We start from the raw sequence: 22,235 nt of genomic DNA on the forward strand, positions 1-22,235 counted from the left end.
TGCACACACCGATCAGCCAGCACCACAAGGATGTTACACACTAAATATTAATTCAAAAATAGAAATGATTGCACTGTTTTGTGACCGTCACCACCACGTGTTTTTCTTTTGTCCTTTTTTTTTAAAGGTGGGGGTCATAGGAAAATTCCACCGTAGCTGTCGAATGACATTTCCTGAAAAACATGTTTATTTTTTCGATGTCTGCACGCGTCTCCCTCTGCGCTGACTGGCTCCACCACACGCTGGGATGATTGTCAGATTTACTGACTTAATATGCCCAACCGACTGGCTCGTACGCCGGCTGCACACCTCAGTGTGCCGTTGTTTCACTGAATGGCTCACTTGCTGCGATAACTACCTGGCTGCAGTGAAAAGTTGGATAGATGAGCAACTGACTCACCACCTCATGGGAGGACGGGAATTTTTATGTTTTCATCGGGCATGATGCTTGCGCTGCTTGGTTATGATGAACGACCATTCTGGGTGCGCTGAACTCTGCAATGGTGATACCTGTCTGTCTGGAAAAACAAGAAAGATTTTTATTTTTAGTGGAGGGCATAAAAAAAAGATAAAGAGTGTCGGATAGGAGGAAATCAGAGAACTGGAAGGAAGCTGGATGTATGTTTGGAGCTGTTGGTGCTGCTCTCGTCACTCCTGGCAAAATGTTGGGAAGCTCCAGAGGGAACACAAAAAGTGTGACATCATGTGCATGTGCCTGGATATGAAGGAATATTGTGGTGAAAGTTACTCTGTGACAGACCACAGGAAGCTAACACGTTAGCCATAAAAAGTCTTTGCCATCCATTGATTCATTCTGCAGAAGACTAAATTTACTCTCGACTACAGCAATCTTTGAGCAAACCATTTATTACTTTATGCTTGTTTCTCAGCATTGTGATGCAACATGTACGTTTCTTTTGTTTGAACTGAACAAATTAATACATTTATTACTGGGATTTTTAACTTGAAATGGCCTGTTCTGGTTCAGTTTCCTCTCATTCTCATGAAGTCATTGTACTTTCCAGCTTTCAGGAATTTGGACCAGTGGTGAGCACATTGCCTAAAACATGAATAGCACGGCTAATTTTTCCTTAAGCGCTTTTGCTAACTTTGAAAACATTTAGCATATTTAGCTTCCTCTGAATAAAGTTCAACATCGGTGTTAACGTTTTGATCGTCAGCTGTTAAGAGTTCTTTAAGTAGTTAAATGTTTACACCAATGCTTTTATTTTGAAGTGGCTGGAGATCATTTACACAGCAATTCCGTTTCCTCTTCTCGTCTGCCTGCCTATATGTTGGTAAAAACCTTGAGTTTAATTCATCTCAAGTCAGGCATGGTTATCACGTTTATTGTGGCGAGCTAATGAGAAAATGCTCATGTGTTGTATGGTCTACTCTCACTGGCATTTTTTTCATTTTTAATATATTGGCTTGTTACAGTTTGACCACGTTACTTCTCCTCCCATGAAGACAAAACGTTTCAGCCTTGCTAATAATAATAAATATATTCTAATCACTATACAGCGGAGTATATCTAAAACAGCTAGGTAACACTTAACACTAGCAAGCTGTAATTCTTCTTCAGAGTTGTACCCAACAATAAATTACAGCACATGGGTCTATAAAACAGCACTCCAAGCCACAACCCTGTAATATAATGTTATCAACTATCCTTAACACCTTTATTGTTGATATTTTTTGTTTGTTCTGCCTCCTTAATTTAGATCTGGTTGCATTTCAGGGAGTCTGTACATATAGGCTCGCTTGCAGTCATGTTTCGACCGATGTGTTGAATGATGAGCCTGTCATCTGTTTGTTTATCCCCTCCTCTGAGTCTGGATGGATGTACGGCCAATCACGGTGACCAGCAGGCTATTTAATACTCCGATAAACACGCAGCAGTCTTAACTCTTCTTAAATATGACACACTGAATAATTCAGTTCTGGGTTTTTATCTCTGTATTGTTTGTCGAGTGCTTGCTAGGGAAGAAGAGAAAGGCAATTGAATAGTTCATAAAGATAAACAGCTCATGTTACCGTTTTCTTTTCTTTCCAGTTTGAACATGTTCATGCAGAAAATATTGTTTGAATTTATTTCTTCTTTCTTTTTTTTTTTTTTTTAGGGAACAGGAAACGAATGATCTAGACAACAACCTGAGGTCCTCCGCTGGAGAAGGTACGGCTAAAGCATGAGCACCTCCACATCCAAAAAGAAGAGAAATATTTAACCAGCTTGTTTGACTTGGATCTCCATTTAATCCCCCTGATAAGGCCCATCAGCTTGCTAACAACACGGCGGTTTACGTGATTATAGCCGGGATTAGGCTGCTCTGCTATCATTAAGCTCCGAATCCTTTATTTTCTTTCTGTCCAAGAAGACACACAAGAGATTCAATTTTTAAAGAGAAATTCCAGTTTTCTCCTGAAATTTACTGCTAAAAATTACTCTTTTTATGTCGGGTATCCAAATGTGTCTGGGTCCAAAATGAATTTAAAAAATGACAAGCGCACTGAAATGAGCATGTGGGATGTGAAGGCATTGCTCTAAAAATGTAACTTGTAAAACTTTTTTTTTTTTTTTTTTTTTTTTCCAAATAAGCCTAATGATCTTCTAAGAACAAGTTAATTTGGAGGATTATTACTCCCAGGCTACAGGGCATAAAACTGCTTCTAAAATGAATGGAAAAAGCTTCACATGCTGCAGCAGGAATGCTGATGATGTTCTTTAAGTTTTCATCACTACAGTTTATCCAGGTTAGCCAATATTATACATACCCCCTGCAAATTTAGGTATAAATAGTTTTTTTTGTTTTAAACTGTCATGCCTTTTCTGAATGGAAGAGACTTTTTTCCATTTGTGAAGGAAGCTAAAGATTAGGGTGATGGCAAAGAGGTCTCCACGCTTTCTATTTTTTCCCCATTGATTATTGAACATGCCTTTTATTGTGAAATGTTTCTGTTTTTCATTTTATCCATAACTGATACTCCTTTATTCTTCGTGACCTCCTAACAGGAACAAACTTCTCGGTTGAACAAGAGTAAATTTAAATAAACTAAATTTGCAGTGACAAGAATACGTTTGACTTGATCGTATCTGTCCTAGTACTGGAATTTTTTTTAAGATATGTTCTTAAGTCATGACTTCTTGTACATGGAAATACTTTTTTTAGTTTTCAGTTGTTTCACAAACTCTTTCTCCGTATTTCCGTTAATTTCCCCTTTAATTAAGCCGACTTTATGGTAGACACTCTGGAAAAGAGGAAAGTCAAAGTTTCCACTTTCAATCCAGGCGATGCAGATGAATGGTTGTGAAAGAGGAACTGGCTTCACTAGAAAAATTCCCTGAGTGTTTTCCCTGCCCTGTGGTATTAGGGCCGCTGCCTGGAGAGGAGAACGTTTCACGTAACAAAGTGTTTTGTGTTTCTGTGAAGCTCAGCGGATATTCAGCCTCCATTTGTTTTGCCACAGTTTGTTCCTGAGTGCTACTTTTTCTGGGAGACTGAAGACAACCTCGCAGCAGAAATACAGACTTATAGAACAGAAGACACTTAATGGGCCTTCGTGCTGAAACCTTGGATTTACACAAATACTTCAAGTTCATTTTCAGGTTTCTGCACACTTCTGCTGTTGAACATTTTTTTCATGACATTTTTTTTCTTTCAAACAATGAAACGGGCAACATGGCATGTAGCCGTTCAGATGCGCTAAAACTCTGGCAGCTTTTCTCATTCTGCCTGTCTTTCTGTCTCTGTCTTTTTTGGTTTAACTATGAGCATACATCCCACTATTGATCAGCAGGTTGCAAAAAAACAACAACTAACAAATCACCTGCTTTTTGTTTTCTGAAACAGATTTGTCTTTTAACTTTAATAAAAACCTTTTTAGCTGAAGTTGATCTTAGAACTAGTCCTACTGTAGTACCCAAAACCTGCTGTCCCCAAACCTCGGTTGGTGTGTTTTTGATATTATCATCCCATTATTTAAAACACCCAGCAATGTCCATATTTCACTTGAAAATTTGTCATCTTAATTATGTCATCATTGTTCACTGCCCACAGCATCATGCTGCCACCCCGAGATTTACATCTGGATAGCTGTAGATGTTGTTTCTTACTCAGCCTCTGAGATGGGCTTCCATAATCTGAATGAAAATCTTGCAGCTCGTTCTGTCTAGAGGAGTGGTCAGGAGCTTTTGGGGTCAATGTACAACTTGAACAACAGATTAATCATTTGACCCAGGAAGAGCTGTTTAATGACTTTCCTGTCAGCGATGACAGCATGTACAGTAAACCTCTGAGTGGAACTCTCTATATATCACATGTGTAGATTTATGAGCAGATTTCACTGAAATATACCAGTATGTAGTTCTGCATTCCAACCAGCTAGCTGCTTTAGTGCTACTTCTTTAAATTATGCAGGGAGATATTTCTGTTGCGAGGTTGTTGTTATGGCAACGGACTCTTGTTGCGTGAATGAAACAGGGAAAAAAAGTCAACTCCTTTAGTTCATGATAAACGGTTATGATTATACAGAAAAATAATATAATAGTAATTTTTCCTTTCTAATAGACCCATCAGTGTCAATGCTCTTAGAGTATGTTCTGTAAGCATCTAAAAATCGCTGAAAACAAACTCTTGTTTGATCACATGACCCACCAGAACTCATATTCATCTGTGGAGAGGCCACGCAATCTTTATCTCTGATGTTACTTTCACTTTTCGTGATTTATGAGTACTGGAGGAGGTGTAGAGCGTGAGTGAGTGTGTGGAAGAACTTGTAGCTGCAGGTTAAACTCTGCCCGGAGAAAAATCAGGCTCCTAAAGCGACATGTACAGACATGACAGCCTTGTAGCCCAGTTCTTATCTTGGCTGCTTGGCTATATAAACGAACCGACACTGCCCCCTTGTGGTGCCTCGTCTGAGAGTGGAATGCATCAGCGTAAAAGTAATTAATCGGTTAAAACCTGAACATATTTATATTCAAAAGCATCAAAGCAGGTCCTGTAGGGAAAACTGTGCAGCCTGTTACAGTGAAGGCTGAAGAGTTTCTGATGAGGACGGGCTTGGTGAGGGGGGTTAGGAGGGATGAATCCTCGGCGGAAAGATAGTAGACAGCCTGCTGGAGGCTGTGCTGTGTGATTATCATGTGCACACCACAGCACAGTGTGTCTTTTGTTGCCACTTCACCATAAACCATGAAAGTTCGAACTTAGTGTGTGAGAATGATGTTGGTGTCTTTCGGCTCCTTTACACAGAGCGCCAGCTTTGGACGTCCGACCTTAAAATTCCTTCTTTAAAATCTTTTTTTGTTTGTTTTTAGTTACAATTCCAGCACCGGTGTGACGTCAGAGTCCTAACCGTAATGCTCACCCTCTTCTACGTTTAAAAACCGGCTCTGATTACAGAGTTTATGACCACCCTCCACCGTTGGGGACTTTTGCCTGGAAATTACTACCTACCTGCTGCTTTTTGCCTCCAGTAAAAGCTTCAGAGTGCACAGCTGTAATTTAGGGCTCCACCCCAGTGTTAAGCCACAGACACAAGTTCAAAACAGTGGAGAAGCTGGTCCAGATGCTCAGAGGGTTTTTGGGGTACATTTAGCTCTCCAAACCTCTTGATCGATCTGGATCAAACTCACGTGTAACACAAAACAGGAGGCTAGTTGTGTTTGTATGAAATTAAATGAGATGAGTTTAAATTAGAAAATAATAATTTGGCAATAAATGGGTCTGACAATATACAGAACATGAAATGGTCTCTCAGAAAAAGTGTGGGGGGGGAAATGAAGTTCAAGCTACTGTATAGAGCTTATTCTTTAATCAAATTAACTTTATTTATACAGCACATTTGGGCCAACCGGGGGTTAACCAATTAACTGTAAAATACTAACAAATGGCCACAAAACATTCAATTTAACTAGGAAAAACATAGAAATCATTTCAACAACAAGAAATGTATAACAAGTAACAAAAAAGTGACACTGAAAGATGATAAAATATAGAGATGGATACATCATTCAACCAAGAACTTTGCAGTTGGATAGAAAATAAGACGGCCATCTTTCAAAATACGTTGCTTGGCAGTACAGATGAATGGTCAACAGGACATAAAACTCTGCTTATCATCTGCACAACAATGAAATGAGAAGTATTGATCAGTGATGTGACTCAACGGATTGCCTGAATAAAAGTGGTGCAAACATGACTCCCTGAGGAACTCCTTAACTAACAGACACTGGCAGCCAGAATAGTGACTCGGTTAAATAAATCTCATCTCTGAAGCAACATGGGAAACAACAAACCTATTTGTTCACTCTGGGTGATTACCATTTTATGTCTGTGAATGTGTTTTATGTGAACATAGACTGTTTACGTGTGTGTGTTTACATGTGTGTGTTTGCGTGTGTGCGTGTGTGTGTGTGTATATATATATATATTTTAACCCATTTATTTTGACCATCAGGTTTGCTGGAATGGGTAACCTGCTAAAAGTCCTTACAAGAGAAATAGAGAACTATCCGCACTTTTTCCTGGACTTTGAAAGTAAGTCTGCAGTCTGAGTGGAGCGTCATGTGTGGAGGGGGGTGAAGCCTAACCTGCTCCTGTCTCCTCTCTGTCAGCCGATTTCTGCGCAAGACGAAACAAAACAAAGAAAAAAAACCTGGTTTCGCTCTCTCTGCTTCTGCGCTTCTTCCTCCTTTCTCGGCACAGCTCTGACCTCCTGCTCTGTTTATGACTCTTTTTTTTTTTAACGTAAACTCCTTCTCTTCCTTTCCCTGTGTTTTTCCTTTCTTCATGTCTTGCAGAAACCAAATGGGGAATCTGTTAAAAGTGCTCACTTGCACAGAGCTTGAACAGGGACCAAACTTTTTCCTTGACTTTGAAAGTGAGCACGACTTTATTCCTGTCCCTTTTCTAAACTCCCAACACGCCTTCCACTTTTCTTTTAATTGTTTTCCCCCTGAACATCTTTCCTTTAGTGTGGCTGGTCAGGGGTCAGCCCATTCAATGTCTCAATTGTCTCTCTTTGAATTTCTAACGTCTCCTCTGTTATGTTTCATTCATCTTTTTGTGAAAGAAGGAGCCCGACCTTTTGACCTGTGCCGTCTGCTTTCACTAAGTTCTCTGTATGCATCAGTGATCGTTTCTGCAATTAGTGTACACATTTGCATAAAGTGTCAGTTCCTCTATGATCCGGGGCAGTAACTAGGATAAATCTGATATATACTGGAAGAAAAGAAGAAGAAACTCACACTACACCTCCACAGTGGCATTTCAGCTGTTCTCCCACTGCAGTCAACCTCAGGCTTTGTTTATTCAGCAGAGAGGAAATGATGGGAGTAGAACGTTTTTGAAATGCAAAACAGACCCGAGACACAGGGTTAATGTTATGGATTTTCTTTATATAGAGCTGCTCCAGGAGACTCATGCACACATTATACTGTTATGTATGTAAGGAGCTGATATTAGCCTACATGCTAGTTTTGTAGACCTCTAATTTTCTAGCTTATCTCACCAATCCCAAACCATCTAAAGCCGTTTTCCAGTTACTGCCGCCATGCATTCAGATTCCAGTGAAATGTTCACATTCATCATCATTATTATTTATTGTCTTCATGGTAATGAGTTTTAAAAACAAGAAAGGGGTGCACAAGTTTGAATTTATTTCCACATGGAGTTCAAAACTTTATATATGGACTCAAATATATGCAGACATACCTGATGATGTAATTGTCATATTTAGGGTTGTCCCAATCCGATATTGATATTGATGTCAGCCATAAAACGATTATCGGATTATATCAGCGTACATCTAAACTATAAGCACTTCGCTCCAGCATTTAGTCTGCCCCATTGGTTAATAATAAGTAGGTCAGTTGTTTTCATACCTGTTGTTGTTGAGTACTGTTCTCCCTCTAAGTAAAATTACTTCATCAAGCCTTTTCCAACATTCCACATGACAAAATGAGTAGTAAAAACATATATGATACGTGCTCATAGCGCAAGAGTCAATATCAGTATCTGACAGTACTCAAAGCTGCAGTATCAGTATCGGAAAAGAAAAGGTTTTATCAGGACACCTCTACTAGTATTTAGATTAATATCCTGAGAAACATCACGCTTTCTGATGCGATCAGTTAGATTATTGCATAATTCTGGGTGGATGTGGGAGCTTTAATTTTTGTAAAGAACACTTCACACTGGAACTGAAAGATATTTTAAATATCCAAAGTAAAACATGACAATTAAAAGCAAAAAAATTAAATGTGAAAAAAAACAACATTTAGAATCAAAACCATAAATAAAATGGATTATGATGTCTTTGTAAACAAAATAGCCCTTCAAAAGATATTAATCACCTGAATGGAAATGGTCAAACTCATTTTAATTTATGATGCCATTAATTGATTATTAACTCGGGTGACTTGTGCATCCAGTTCTTGTTTTTAATGCTGTTTTTTCTTTTTTAAACTCTCATCTAAAAGAAATGGTTGGAATTAATGATTAAAATCCCCCCAAAGCTAATATGATGTCAAGTGGATAAAAAACTGAGATTTTTACTTCAGCCAAGAATAAAATCCCTGTACAGCCTGAAGTAATTAATTGTTGAGGAGCATAAATGATTGGAGTTTTGATTTGTTCATAGATGCACAGCCGACAGAAGGCGAGCGTAAGGTGTGGAACCAGGTGAACTCGGTCCTGCAGGACTCTGAGAACATCCTGACGGGGCTGCAGGGGTACAAAGGGGCGGGGCTGGAGATCAGAGATGTAAGAAAACACACATCACACACACGCTTTAGGATTTGCTTCAAGGAATAAATGGGATCAAAGCTGCCATATTTACCTTTTATAGAAAATATGGTTTTTTTACACATTTATCAGTCAAGTTTATTTGTATAGCAAGGAGGTTCAGTTAGCTTTACAAAATAAAAGCACAAAATTACAAAGTTAAAAAGAAAATACCTTATGAGATGGATAATCTGTGAAAAAATCAATTTTCTCTACTTCCTCCGTGAGCTACTCGCAACGCAAAACAACCAGTCGGAACCAGGAGGAGTGTCTTAGCGCTGTCAATCATGCTCATGTTCACGCTTCTCAATGTGCTAATGGAGGCGAAATAACTTACCTTTACAGGAAAACCGTTTATCCACCGTCATCAGTGGTTATGCAAACTAACCTTAGGATTCATGACAGCAGCATAGCAGAGAGCAAGAGATGGAGAGAGGAGGAAGGGGGAATGGGGTTGGAGTTGTGCCACGAGGATGGTGATTGACAGCGCTAAGACCTGGTTGTTTCTAGTTAGCACTGGGAGAAGGCAGAGGAGCTTTTTTATTACACAGATTGTCTGTTTCATACGCGACAGAGTTTTAACAAATATGTCAAAAGAAATTCTGTAATAGTTACATACTGCAGTTTCAAATCCTCCGACTAATAATTTTACTTTTTGCTTTCTGCCTCTCCAGGCCATCCAGAATCCCAATGACATGTCGCTGCAGGAGCGAGCCTGGAACTCCGTCTGTCCGCTGGTCATCAAACTCAAGACCTTCTACAGTTTCTCCCTCAGACTAGGTGTCCCCACTCTGATCCCAACACTGCCACACACTTAGCCACACAATGCTGTGAATGTGTCTTTTCACAGCCAAACAGAACTACTTTAGTCTTATGAAGTGCCTTATGCTCCGCAGAGGAGGCTTTGAAGAGTTTGCTGAAGTCGCTTACTTGCCCGCCCCTCACTCCTACTCAGCATCTGGAGAGGGAGCAGGCGCTGGCCAAACAGTTCGCCGAGATCCTCCACTTCACTCTGCGCTTTGACGAGCTCAAGGTCCACTACACACAAAGACCAACACACTCCCACCCTCATATAAAAGCGCCGTGCGTGTTGACCGAGGATTGTTTGGATGTCTTGACACAGATGAGGATTCCTGCCATCCAGAACGACTTCAGCTACTACAGGAGGACCATCAGTCGGAACCGGATAAACAACATGAATGTAAGACGACTTTTTTCTTGATCATTAAACACACACATTAAACACACACACACACACACAAAAAAAAGCATTTCACCCCGTTAATCGGTGTGTGTTTTCATTCATAGTTGGACATTGAAAATGAAGTCAACAATGAGATGGCCAACCGGATGTCTCTGTTCTACGCTGAGGCCACGCCCATGCTGAAAACACTGAGCACCGCGACAACAAACTTTGTGTCGGAGGTGAAAGCGATGCTGCAAAATAACCGTCTACCTATCCTTCAGTCAAACGTACAGGGGGACTGGAGGGGAAATAACAACACTAGTGGTGCAGTGGTAATAGAGTTCATTTCAGGGCCTGTAATGAATTAATGCCAAGCCATGTATTGACAAAATAAACAACGTTTTCAGCTCAAATACACTTTTTGCTTCCAAATTATTGAATGAATAGACGCATGAGCCCAAAAACAAAGATATTTAATGTTTTTAATCTTTTACATAACCATTAGATTGATGCAAAGTGCTATTATACCCAGTCAGGAACCACTGATCATTCATGGACCTTCTTTAGAAATATGAGCTGTAGATGCTAACGTTAGCATTGAGATGCTACTTTAGGCTTCAATAGCTGATAGGCTAACAATAGTTGTTATCAGCGTCCAATCAGATATTGTTTTTAAAGCAGAAATGAGCCATGTATCAGCCAGGGAAAGCAGCATTGTGGTCCATGGCTGCTGTTAGCGGATGTTGCTTGGGCATCAAATTTACCAGTGTATCAGAAATACACACAAATACAATGCTTGGAAGTTTTGTCTGTTAAATAATTTTTTTAAAAATGCGATTAAATTCCTCTAAATAATTTTCACGTGTTAAGCTATATGTAATGAATTAATTGAAATTAACACGTTGAAGTACCAGCCATAAATAAAAACATAACTAAAGTTTACTTATGTGACTAATGAGAGTGACCACTTCTCTAAACAGAAGAAAGTTTGTAGTTCTAGAGAATACACTGTGTGTCTTAGCGACGCCTCAAAGGGAAAGCAGTGAATTTAAAGAAACAGTCGCAGGAAATAATCTCTGTGATGCAACAATGCCAACAGTCACGTAAAGTTACAACCTCCAGCTGGAACGACTTGGATTGAGTAGAAACAGCCCTTTGAGATATTTGCAGTGAACACCACTGATGCCGTTTTGATTCTTGTCTTGAAGCTACATGATTTTCCACACTGTGCCGAACTTTAATTTAATTTTATCAGCTCAAGATTAAACTAGGGGGGGTGAAAAACTGTGATTATTATCAGTAACAAAGTCTGTTTTCTTTGGCTTTTCTAGAACAAAACTCTTCCACTGGAGAACACGACAGATTGCCTCAGCACCATGGCCAGCGTGTGTAAGGTCATGCTGGAGACGCCGTGAGTTGGTGCACTCACCAGTTCAAATCTTATCATACACACACTTAATCGGTCTGTTAAACCAGCAGGATTAAAAGTTAAGTTGGCAATAATCCTTATGTCTGCATTCTTTATAAAATGCATTAGCGGCCAGTTAGCATTATGAAGAAAGGTGTAAAATTGTGTTTACATTTTAATGGACAGTTTTAAGTTGAAATATATTTAGACTTCACTCTTATTGCTGTTTTTACAATTTCCTTACAAGAGAAACAAGACGGCGTGTTACATCACTGGAAATCACAATACCGTTAAGTTAATTTATTTCAGCTCCAGAAATTAAGCTTATGAGTTTTATTGATTCATTAAAACAGACTGGTGTTTTTTTTAGGAGTCTCTGTCTAATAATAGTGGCGATTCTGGCTTACTGCTAATGAAAACTGAAATTCAACTTCTCATAAATTCACAATATGACGTATGATGGGTAAACAAAAAGTTTAAAGACAAGAATTGCCAACTTGGTGAATGGTATGTCCATGTTCTGGTCAGTATGTGGACTCAGTGGTTGGTCAGGGCTCCTTTTGCATCAATTACAGCCGACTTCTTCAGCTTCTGTGGTTTAATTGAGCGTCTTCTGGACGTCTATCAAGTCATAGTTTGGTGTTTTCCTACGTAATTATCTAAGAAAATGAATTTTAAATAAACAAACTTTTTGAATGATTTTTTTTTTTTTTAGGGAATATTCGAGTCGCTTCAGCAGCAAGGACACACTCTTGTTTTGCATGAGGGTGATGGTGGGAGTGATCATCCTTTACGACCACGTCCATCCAAACGGCGCTTTCACCAAGTCCTCCAAGATCGATGTAAGAAGACATTTGTTGTGCTTCGGTTCTGTAAAGATGAAGTCGCCCTTTGAGTCCATGTGATTTGACTCTGACTTATTTCCTCCAGATGAAAGGCTGCATAAAGGTGCTGAAGGACCAGCCGGTCGACAACGTCGAAGGACTTTTGAACGCTCTCAAGTACGTGCTTTTTATTAAGCAGGTTTTAATTAGAGACGCACCAATCCCATATTAATATTTATATCAGCCCTGATATTGGAAAAAAAATCTAGATTGGGTATCCATAGGGGCAGATCTGTTCAGTCCAATTCTATGCTTTGTGCTTTGATGCTCTATTATTTACTTTCTGAATTATTGGAAAGAACGTTTGTTGCAGTTTGTTTTTGTCAGTTTCTTTATTATTCATTTTACCTTCTGATTGCACTGACTGAACAAATGAAAGCTACACTTACATATATGTCCAAGGTTGGGAAGCTACTGGTGTGTTTAATTGTGCTGTACTGGTTCAGAGTTATAAAATAAATGTATAATTGAGTACGTTTAAGAAAAACAAGCGTTTTAAGTCAATGCAGCTCTATTTTTCTGTAACTACATTTGGATCGGTATCGGACGATAACTAAACTGCAGATACCAATATCTGTTTCGGAAGTGAACAAAAGTGAATCGGTGCATTCCGAATTTTAATAATATTGTCATTGTCTCTAATCTAAAGTCCACTTTTTTCTCCGCAGATTCACAACCAAACACCTGAACGACGAGTCCACTCCAAAAAACATCCAGTCGATGCTCCAGTAACATTTTCTTTTTCTTTTTATAAATATTGATATGAAGAGGATCACTCTGCTGACCTCAGACAAGATGTAAATGTTTACATTATTTTAAAAAAAATGGTTTGTTGTTCATACTTGTGTGTATTGTGCAAAAATCCTACACTCCAGTTTATTTTAGCCCTGCAGATTTTATTACTTTCTACTTCCCCGCCACACAAAAAACCAAATAAAACTCAGAAGCGTCCCCGTGAAGGGCTTTTTGAAGCTGCCTGTTGATAACGTTCGCCTTCCCGGATGGTGGAAAATCATCTCTGAACGCTGCTGCACATGAGCAAGGCAGCGTAAGAATCCCAGCTGACAATGAAATTTAATGTTGAGCTTCATATGAGATTCTTCTGATGCAGAATAAATATTTGTTTTTGGGATACCGACTTTACAAAATCCGTCTTCGGTTCACCTTTGCACCACGGTGTGAGACTTCCGAGAAATGCATTAAAGTCTCAGACGTCGAAGGGACTGCATCTCTGTTGGAGTGAAGAATCGATGAAGGCTGGGTTGTTGAAAGTGATTAGAAATGATCCAGTCGAATGTTTCCTTGAGCTGATTTTGAAAGCTACATGCATGTTTTTGGCTAAATTTCATCGTAACTGTGCTGCCCGATTTTAGTGGCACCACTGGTTAAAATCTTCAAAAAGGCTTAAAATAAACTCCTCTTTTATCGCAGCAGCATGATCTCACATAGGAAATGCTTGAAAGTTCTGTCATTTTTAATTTATCCCCTGGCGGAACTACCAATTTAGCATAAATTAATTTATTTGAAATAAAATTTCCGTTTTAGGTTAGTTTATTTCGAAAATAATAAGCTACATGTATCCACCATCTGACCTGCACCAAATTCAACATAATGGATAATAATTCAGCTGCTAAAATATATTTCTGAAAAAATTTTAATGCCCCGTAGGAGCATTAAAATCAGTGACGTGCGGTCAGGGGAGGCAGGTGAGGCAGTGCCTCACCAGCCATCATGGAAAGAAAGAAAATATATAATCATAAAGTAATTTAAATTGTTATATTCATCCGGTGATTTGTACTAAAAAATATTTATTTTTCATGTAGCTTCACCAATTTCGATTTTTATTTGTTCAAAATCGCTGAATTTTCTTATTTCCCCATTCAAATGCTTGGAAGCGATGCCGGTGAGGCAGCAGCGAGCTCTGCCTCACCTTGGATTGCGCAACCCCTGGCTCTGCGCTGGCTGCTAAGCGGAGAGAGCATGTTGCTGTACGGCGTCAATAAAATGGTTTAAACAAATTTAATATGTGAACTTATTTCCAATAATTTAGCTTATGTATATAATGTACAGTGCTTTTTGTCACCAACTGTGTTTATGTAACGTGTTTCGTGTAATGAGCGATTATAAACGGCAGAGAACAGGTTCGAGGTGAGGCAGGCAGTTCTCTTGCCTCATGGCAGGGGGCGCTCAAGATCCCAGACGTTCGTCTTGTTCACTCCTCAACTGCCGAGTAAGTGACAGCGAGCTAGGCTAAACGATTCGGGAAGCAAGTCAAGTGCAGCGATAGATTATAATAGAGATAGTGATTTTTTTCCCTCTCGCTTATCCCGACTTTTGACATTTATTTTGTTTTGTTTTTTAAGGAAATGTGTGTTTTGTGAGCTACAGTTTGTATGTGTAAGGATGCAGAAGTGAAACATAACCTGTAAACTGCTGTCAATCTATGCATCTATTTGCAAATCTGATTCTGATGACGTCAGTGCCTCACCAGCTATGAACCTCACCGCACGTCACTGATTAAAATGGTCAGCCACAGTCCATGCTTTGACCACTGCTGCTGAAATTTGATACACTTGTGTAACTGATCAAGACCTACAAAGACAAAAAAAATCTTGCAGCCAATTATTGCGTAACACAGTTTTTCAATTTGAGATGATGCTACTGGAATAAAAGATGCATTTCTTCACGTCTTTATCGTGTGGGCCAATATTTTGATGGTAATTGTTCTTTTAACAGAAAGACCAAAAATAATTAATTCTAAATAAATTATAATTAGTTAAAATAAAAAGAAAAGAGATATTTTGACCCTGTTGTTGGAAATTTTAAATGACAAGAAAAAAGAAAAAAAAAAACTTGTTCTCTGAAGTGCCCAGTTTTTTTGTTGTTTTGTGCATTTAATTTTAAATGGGAATGTTGACATTGTGCTGCTCCTTCCTGATAAATCAAACTATGGAGGTGGAGTGAAACAGGCCACCGGCGCTGAACAGATGCTGCAGCTGCCTCACCTGGTTGTGTGTGCGTCCTTGGGCGTGTGTGTGTGTTTGTGTTTTGGTGCTTACCTTGCACTGCTCTCAAACTAGGTGACTGTTAAACTGTGGTTCTTTTTTACTATAAACTCTGAAGACCAATGACAGATGAGGAGAGAGAGAGAGAATGTGTATTAATGGACATCAATGTGTAGGGTAGTCGTTTAAAACCTTTGTTTCTTTTTTTACCCTAATCTGAATCTCCCGATGGAAATGCCAGAGGCCCGTCTTGATGCCGTGCATTGCCTTAAAGAAGCTGACGAAGCATGGAAAAACATGTTTCAGTTGTGCCGAATCTATAAAGCCATACATTTAACCCTCCTGGGGTCTTAGAAGGATGCTGAGCAAATATCACGGTCAGGACGCTGAATGGGTTATCCCGTCGGAGCGTCAGTTTCCAAAACCACACAAAAAAAAAACCCCTGTAAAAGCGCATGCAGGTTCAATGTGGACCAGACCGTGGGAGGGTTAAAATGAGCCGCAGCCACTCCTGTCCCTCCATTAACGCTTCAGACTAACATCACTTGAACATCCTGTTGTATTTTGACATGCATCCAATCATGGGTGCGAGCCTTATTTTTGGTGCAATGAGATTGCGGTATAATATAAGTCTCATTTCTGACTGAAGAGACCCGCCCCCGATTTCTGTCAGGGACCTTCTTCGGCCACAACCGCTGGCTGAATGAAAGACTTTGGTTTAATTATTCATCTTTTTGTTTTTGTCTTCAACTGACAGTTATTGTTCAACATTGTTCAGATTTCTGCTCACTGTTTATGGAAGTTGCTTCAGCTGTGTTCTTGCATACTGGATGGGAGGTTTGGATTGGATAATAAAGGTGGTACATTTCTTAAAGACTTTTGGTTCTTATTTGCAACATTGCAAATTTTTTATCAGATGGAGATTATATATATATATATATTTATATATATATATATATATATATATATATATATATATATATATATATATATATGATTATTATGTACTACTATACACTAATTATATTTGAGAGTAAGCTAACTGAATGAATTTGATTTTTATAAATTGTTTTACATAACTTGATATTAACTGGATGTTTATCCAATTTGTGATGACTTTAGTGAACAGTATAAATGAACTTGAATGTAATTTATTATTTTTTTTTCATTAAAAGTTTTTTTTGTTTGTTTTTTTTTTCTTTTGCGTTCTAAACTCCTGGGTTAGTTTGCCCTTTATGCAACTAGATTTTACCCATAAACTAGTTGTATGTATCAGTTAGCCCCCATAAGCAAATCATATAAATCCTTTTCATAAATGAAAAGGTTGTTATGAAATGATTACAACTGCTGAAATAAGAAATGATGAAAGAAGCCAATTATTAGCAGCAATAAATGCATTATTTAAAGTTGATACTGATATATGTTTACTATACCCACAGAGCAAGTATTACAATTAATCCCTATGTGAACAATTTGGATGGACAAAATAAAGCATGGAGAAACAGACATGTCTTGGTTTTGCAGACATTTTAATTATAATTTCATTTGGCCCATAAAACACGTTCTATATGATATGGACATTTGGAAAAATAAGTTGAGATGTCTCAAATGTGCCCTGTGACAGACAGGCGACCTGTCCAGGGTGACCCCGCCTCTCGCCCGGAACATTAGCTGTAGTTGGACACCAGCACCTCCCGACCCCACTAGGGATGAGGGTGTTAGAAAATGGTTGGACAGATGGATAGATCTCTCAAATGTCTTCAAATAAACTCAAGCCAAAGTCTTGCAGGGTTCAGGTAAGACTTAAAACAGCCTGTTGCGTTTTCTAACTTGACTCACAGATTCTTCTCTAACACATTTTTGCAAAAATTCTTAACTTGATCCCAAAAATACATTTATTCCTTGCAAAAAACAATGCGAAAAGGTTTGAAGGACATAATCAAGAATATTAGATTAATTCAAAAGACGTTCTCCTGAAGCTCTGCTCTGTGCTGATATCATTGTCCTGCTGGGGGCAGTGTTGAGCTGCGCTTCAAACATTGAACAACCGCACACCTGCAAGCGAAGACAATCACGTTTTGCCATGAAGATATATATATTTTTTAATCAAAACTTGGCGCATTAATTAAGCTCATTCTCCTGCTGTCTTGACATCCTACCTAAAGCAAAACTTTCGTTAAGAAAGAAAGGTCTTTTTTCTTTAAGAAAGTTTTGCCTGTCTTTGCGTCTGATCTGAGCCAAATAGTAAACTCATCTATTCTATCAGGTGTTTTTTTGTCCAGGATCTAAAAGCAGCAGCTATCAAGACACTGTTAACAAAAACAGATCGGTTAGATCATTTATTGGTTTCGATTGTCTGAGGTTCTGGGGAGCGTTTTTTCTTTCAAAATGTTGCATATTTAATTTCAGTATTTGACCAAACAAAATCCATTTCTGTCATCTAAAAGCTTATAAAGTTGGACAATTTAGAAAATTTGTAGAAAAAAATAAAATAAGAAATTAATTAAATATGTTCCAAAGAAATAATAATGGACTGAATGCTGGACTGTGGGGAACGCCGGGCTCAACGGTAAATGAGTTTAAATACAAAGCACTTTACCAAGAGTTATAGGCTTGAACTTCTATTCACAGTAGGTACATTTTTGTACATTTTTAAAGTCACCATCTTACGTCCCTTGAGTGAGAGCAGAATTAGCTTGAGAAAGTTAGTTGGCTTTTTCTCCTAATCATTCAAATTATCGTATTTATTTATTTATTTCTCCCAGAGTATCAAGAGGTGGAGGTTTAACTTTTAGAGAAACACTTCAGGTGTGTATGCATTGACATGCTAGTGCACCACTAAATGATATTCACCATGAGAGATTTACCATTGTGGTTAGCTAAAAATGTAATATTCTATAAACTATAGGAGATGATAATTTGAAACCAGTGAAAACTCAACAAGGTTCTAACATTTCTATTTGGGTCACATGCAGCTTCCAGGTGTTTTCTTGCAGAATTACTCATATTCAGTCTCTGATTTCCTGTGAACGTTTCTCTTACTATACAGTTACATCAGATTCTGCCTAAAGGATCCGAACAAGTGAGACTGCTTACTGGGAGTGCTCCGCTGAGAGCGCCGGGCTGCTTTGAGGGCCTCCAAACTTAACTGGGGCACCGGCGTCCTCACTGGCCCGGGTCGGACCCCGGCGTTCCACTGGGTCATGCTGAGCAGGATCATGGCTGTCTCAGTGGGGATAGGGTGGTCCTGAGCAGGAGATGCCCATAAGGGGCGGGTTTGAGTCCGAGGGTCTGTGGGGAGACGGTTAGCAGGAACAGGTGGAGAGGAGTCCTGGGCTCTGAGGAACATCTGACAGAACAGAGGTACAAAAACAGAAGACTGTTGTTGATGCGAGTTCACAAGAAGTTCCATTTACAGCCATGACACATGGTGGTGGCTGCATCATGCTATGGGGATGTTTTTCTTGGTTGACGGAACACAACAAATCCCCTAAAAAACCCATTATGTTTTGGGTGGTAACATGATGAAATGCCTGAATACATTTGCTAGGTACTTTAATGTGTGCTACCCGTTTCATCCACCATAATCAGCAAAACGTCTTCTCTCTCAACATCAACAACATTAACATAATTTAGTTTTAAAGAACTGCTTCATAATGTATGACGCCTCCTGGTAACACAGTTGCTCTGTAAAATTCAGACAAGAAGGTAGACCATCACTGAGAGCGAATGGTAGAGATTCACCAGAGACTTAGCTTTGCGTAGTTTGTACGTGGCCTCCGACGGCGTTTTTCTCTTTCCGTCACGGTTCTGGGACGCACCGCTGTGGCATGTGGAGGTTTTACTTCTCATTTGCCTGGGCATAGATTCAAGTATTTTAATCTAAGAGTTCAAAAAACAAAAAAGTTGTGTTTCCAACATCCTCACTCTCTAAAGGTCTGCTCTACGGGATCCAGGTTGTCCAGGTAGTTGAAGCGTATTGTATCCTTTGGGTGTCTGTCTGAGTCTCTCCATGGTGGCAGGGCTTTAGCCTTCTTTTCTGTTTTTAACCCTGATCTGGAGCTGGACTCAGGAGGCTGCATGGTGGCAACTGGATGCTCCTTGTCTTTCTTAACCAGTTCTGGTGGTTCCTTACGTCCACCGCTGATGGCTGAAGGAATTCCAAGCTCCAGTGGCATTGACGGTGTCTGGAAACACACCACAGACTTTTAATCCTGCCGCTCCATTGGACTTTTTTCACATGTAAGAAAATCCCCTGACCTGCAGCAGTCTCCGTCGCAGATCCAGAACGGTCTCTATGTAGTGTCTCTTCCAGACGCCCTGCTCAAAAGCCGAGGGGGAGAAGGTGATGCACCAGCCGAGCCGCAGACACTTGGCCATCCACAGTTGGTCCAGCTCCACGATGCTCCTCCAGTGCCAGCTCACCTGTCACACACGGAGGGTAAACATCTTACACACCCTAATCATGGGCCTCCTGGATCTGCTCCAGCGGTGTGTACCTGAGCACATCGGCAGAGGCTGCGAGGGTCCAGGAAGGAGAACAAGTAGAGGCAGAGGGCTCTGGGCAGCAGGCAGGTGAAGTCTGCAGCCTGCAGGGGGAGCCGTCTGCTCACTGTGAGGCTCAGGAACCTGAGCTGCTCCACCGAACAGCGGAGCACGAAGTCCCCCAGCACAGCCTTCCTCTGGCTGTCGGACCAGCTGCCAAACTACCAAAGGACATAACTCAGTTCACCAGAAGCATCAGTTTTGCAGCATCATATTAAGTTATCCTCTTAAACTGACCCATTTTGCCAGAAGTTGTCTCCTCTCATCAAACAGCTGGGAATAAGAGGTCATATTTAGTTAAATACCATGAAACATTTGAAGCTTTTGGCAGTTTGACAAGCTTTCTAAAACTAAATGCTTTTTACTTTAAAGGGGTAGTGTTATATAAAATCAACTTTTTTTTAGCTTTACATCATGTCACATTGTTATCCCCTCTTCAAAAACATTCTGTTTTCTTTTATCTCCCGTGGCAAACACGGGAATGGTTGCCACTCCCGTTGCCTCCAGGCTCTGCTCCTCCTCAGAGCTTCAGTTTCCCAGCCTTTGCCTCACAGAGCAGCCCTCCCCTGCAACTCCCCCACTCAGCTCCTACAGACTAGCCAGCAGCAATTAGCAAATACCTGGCAGAACTGATGATCTGCTGAGGTCATTAGAGGAGCTACTTCTCAGAGCAAGACTGGTAAAAATGTTGTTAAAGGGTTAATATAGGAGCCATGTTGTGATGACTTCCTGAAGGCGGAGTTTCAGAAAGAGGAGGAGTATTTAAAGAGACAGAGGCCCAATTTCAAGACGTTTATTAAACAATTCAAATTTGTTTTGAGTCATAATTATTATATATAACATTTTCATTTAACACCGATAACATATTTTTGATTGTCATATACAATGGCCCCGTGTGCCTTGAACACACATAATTCTGCCCCTTTGTTAGAATAACTAAAAGCAGTGTTTCTGAAAATGAGCTGATGTTGACCTTGCTGTTGATCAGCGGGTGGTTCAGCGGGGTCCATGCACTCCGCTTGGTTTGCATTGTGGCTCGGCTAGACGAAGACCGTAATTCAAGCGGCATCTAGAGGGACAAAGACAAAACGACGAGCCTTAACACTACTGCAAAACCGATTTTTCTTCCTTATTTATCTTTTTTTATTATTATTTATGTTGTTAAAAGACCCAATGACGACCCGGTAGTTCATAAATCCACAAGGCTCTTAAAAAAGTCCCTGTATTTTAAAGACTTTATGACGTCATGTACTCTATATGAGTGCATGAAGTTCCAGGTTCCCGAAGCCTTTGAAAAGAAACGGGCCCACAGCATCACAGATCCTTCCCCGTGAATGATAGTGGGGAAGAGGTTCATGTTTATTCATAGAATCCACAATAAACTCTAATGTGTTTCAAATTAAACACCAGTGTTCACCGGTACCTTCTCCCCCGAGGTAAACAAAGAGAAGTCTTTAATACGTGTACATTTATTTTGAAAGAACTTGTGTCCTATTCATTTGACAGTCCACAACAATATCCTATTTACACATACAACAGGATTACTATTGCAACAACACATTATCAGTAGGGTAAAACTAACCTGTCTCACGACGGTCTAACCCCAGCACACGTTCCCTATTAGTGGGTGAACAATCCAACGCTTGGTGAATTCTGCTTCACAATGATAAAGCAAGTTTTCTGACTTGATGCTTATTTTTGTATTTAAAAACCTTTTAAACCTTACCATTAGCAAATAATTAAAAACAAAAAACAAAACAATAATCCAGCTCCGGAACGCACTTTTTGCACCCGCGCACCTAACATCTCGTCTTCTTATCTTCTTCCCATGTCCCTCTGCACAGTTGACTTGTTTCCATAGTAACGGCGTGTGAACTCTTATTGCATGAATTGGCTGCTACACACCAGGGGGAGTGCTGCAATGCAAAACGGGAAACCACTGTGTAGTGTGTTTCTAATAATGGTAAGGATAGTACAAAAGCTCAGAAAATACAATCCTAGAGACCTTCACCCTCTATAACTCTCTGTCTACTTGACACTGTGGTGCGCATGAGCAATTTGAAACTACAATATAACACGTAACTTGTAAAACTTTAGAATATAAAACTCTACGTCTGTATTAGATCTTCTGCTGCAACAAAGGGACCGAAATAAATAGTTAATATTCAGAGGCAGAGAGCATTGGGTGTTCTCAGGAGGGCGGTAACACACAGTTGCTGAGGAGGGGGAATGATATCAAGTTACGCATGTTCACGTAGGACGAGACCGGAAGTAGCACATAGAAGCGTTCGGAAGAATAAAACAAGAACGTTTGAACTCGAAGTGTTTGATTATAAAGCTTTATAATTAAAAAAGAGTTTGACATAAATAAATGACTAAACAGCCTCTTTAAAGCAATAAAGCTTTATAGAGCTGCAT

The 22,235-nt window shown here is 39.7% G+C and overlaps 2 protein-coding genes across 8 annotated transcripts in view; one reads left to right on the forward strand and one right to left on the reverse strand.

Moving 5' to 3' along the window:
* fam49a (family with sequence similarity 49 member A) overlaps window positions 1-13,399 on the forward strand; it is a 29,601-nt gene extending 16,202 nt beyond the window's left edge. The window contains exons 2-12 of one of the 2 annotated variants that reach the window (XM_044106728.1): window positions 2,124-2,176; window positions 6,463-6,542; window positions 8,647-8,768; window positions 9,464-9,569; window positions 9,686-9,822; window positions 9,913-9,990; window positions 10,098-10,214; window positions 11,307-11,386; window positions 12,099-12,225; window positions 12,314-12,384; window positions 12,936-13,399. In XM_044106728.1, coding sequence (XP_043962663.1) covers window positions 6,473-6,542; window positions 8,647-8,768; window positions 9,464-9,569; window positions 9,686-9,822; window positions 9,913-9,990; window positions 10,098-10,214; window positions 11,307-11,386; window positions 12,099-12,225; window positions 12,314-12,384; window positions 12,936-12,999 — 972 coding nt within the window. In that variant the 5' untranslated portion in view covers window positions 2,124-2,176; window positions 6,463-6,472 and the 3' untranslated portion in view covers window positions 13,000-13,399. Of the gene's footprint in view, window positions 1-2,123; window positions 2,177-6,462; window positions 6,886-8,646; window positions 8,769-9,463; window positions 9,570-9,685; window positions 9,823-9,912; window positions 9,991-10,097; window positions 10,215-11,306; window positions 11,387-12,098; window positions 12,226-12,313; window positions 12,385-12,935 lie in introns of those variants that run through there. The other variant, XM_044106727.1, reaches the window with a different exon arrangement.
* Window positions 13,400-16,332: 2,933 nt separating this feature from the next.
* Window positions 16,333-21,986, reverse strand: fbxo16 (F-box protein 16). Of its 6 annotated transcripts, none has more exons than XM_044106733.1 (10): window positions 21,600-21,984; window positions 21,400-21,470; window positions 20,791-20,886; window positions 20,055-20,090; window positions 19,772-19,978; window positions 19,533-19,697; window positions 19,200-19,459; window positions 19,017-19,128; window positions 18,369-18,621; window positions 16,333-17,327 (listed from the first exon to the last, which is right to left on the reverse strand). In XM_044106733.1, the coding sequence occupies exons 3-10, from the start codon at window positions 20,884-20,886 to the stop codon at window positions 17,305-17,307; spliced, it is 1,152 nt and encodes a 383-aa protein (XP_043962668.1). In that variant the 5' UTR covers window positions 21,400-21,470; window positions 21,600-21,984; the 3' UTR covers window positions 16,333-17,304. The 6 variants fall into 6 exon arrangements, with proteins under 6 accessions (XP_043962668.1, XP_043962666.1, XP_043962664.1 ...); XM_044106731.1 differs by having other exon boundaries at window positions 21,544-21,634; XM_044106729.1 differs by lacking the exon at window positions 21,400-21,470 and having other exon boundaries at window positions 21,600-21,986.
* Between the last annotated feature and the right edge of the window lie 249 nt (window positions 21,987-22,235).

This window comes from Gambusia affinis, linkage group LG22 (genome assembly GCF_019740435.1).
Source record: "Gambusia affinis linkage group LG22, SWU_Gaff_1.0, whole genome shotgun sequence".
NCBI classification, from domain to species: domain Eukaryota; kingdom Metazoa; phylum Chordata; class Actinopteri; order Cyprinodontiformes; family Poeciliidae; genus Gambusia; species Gambusia affinis.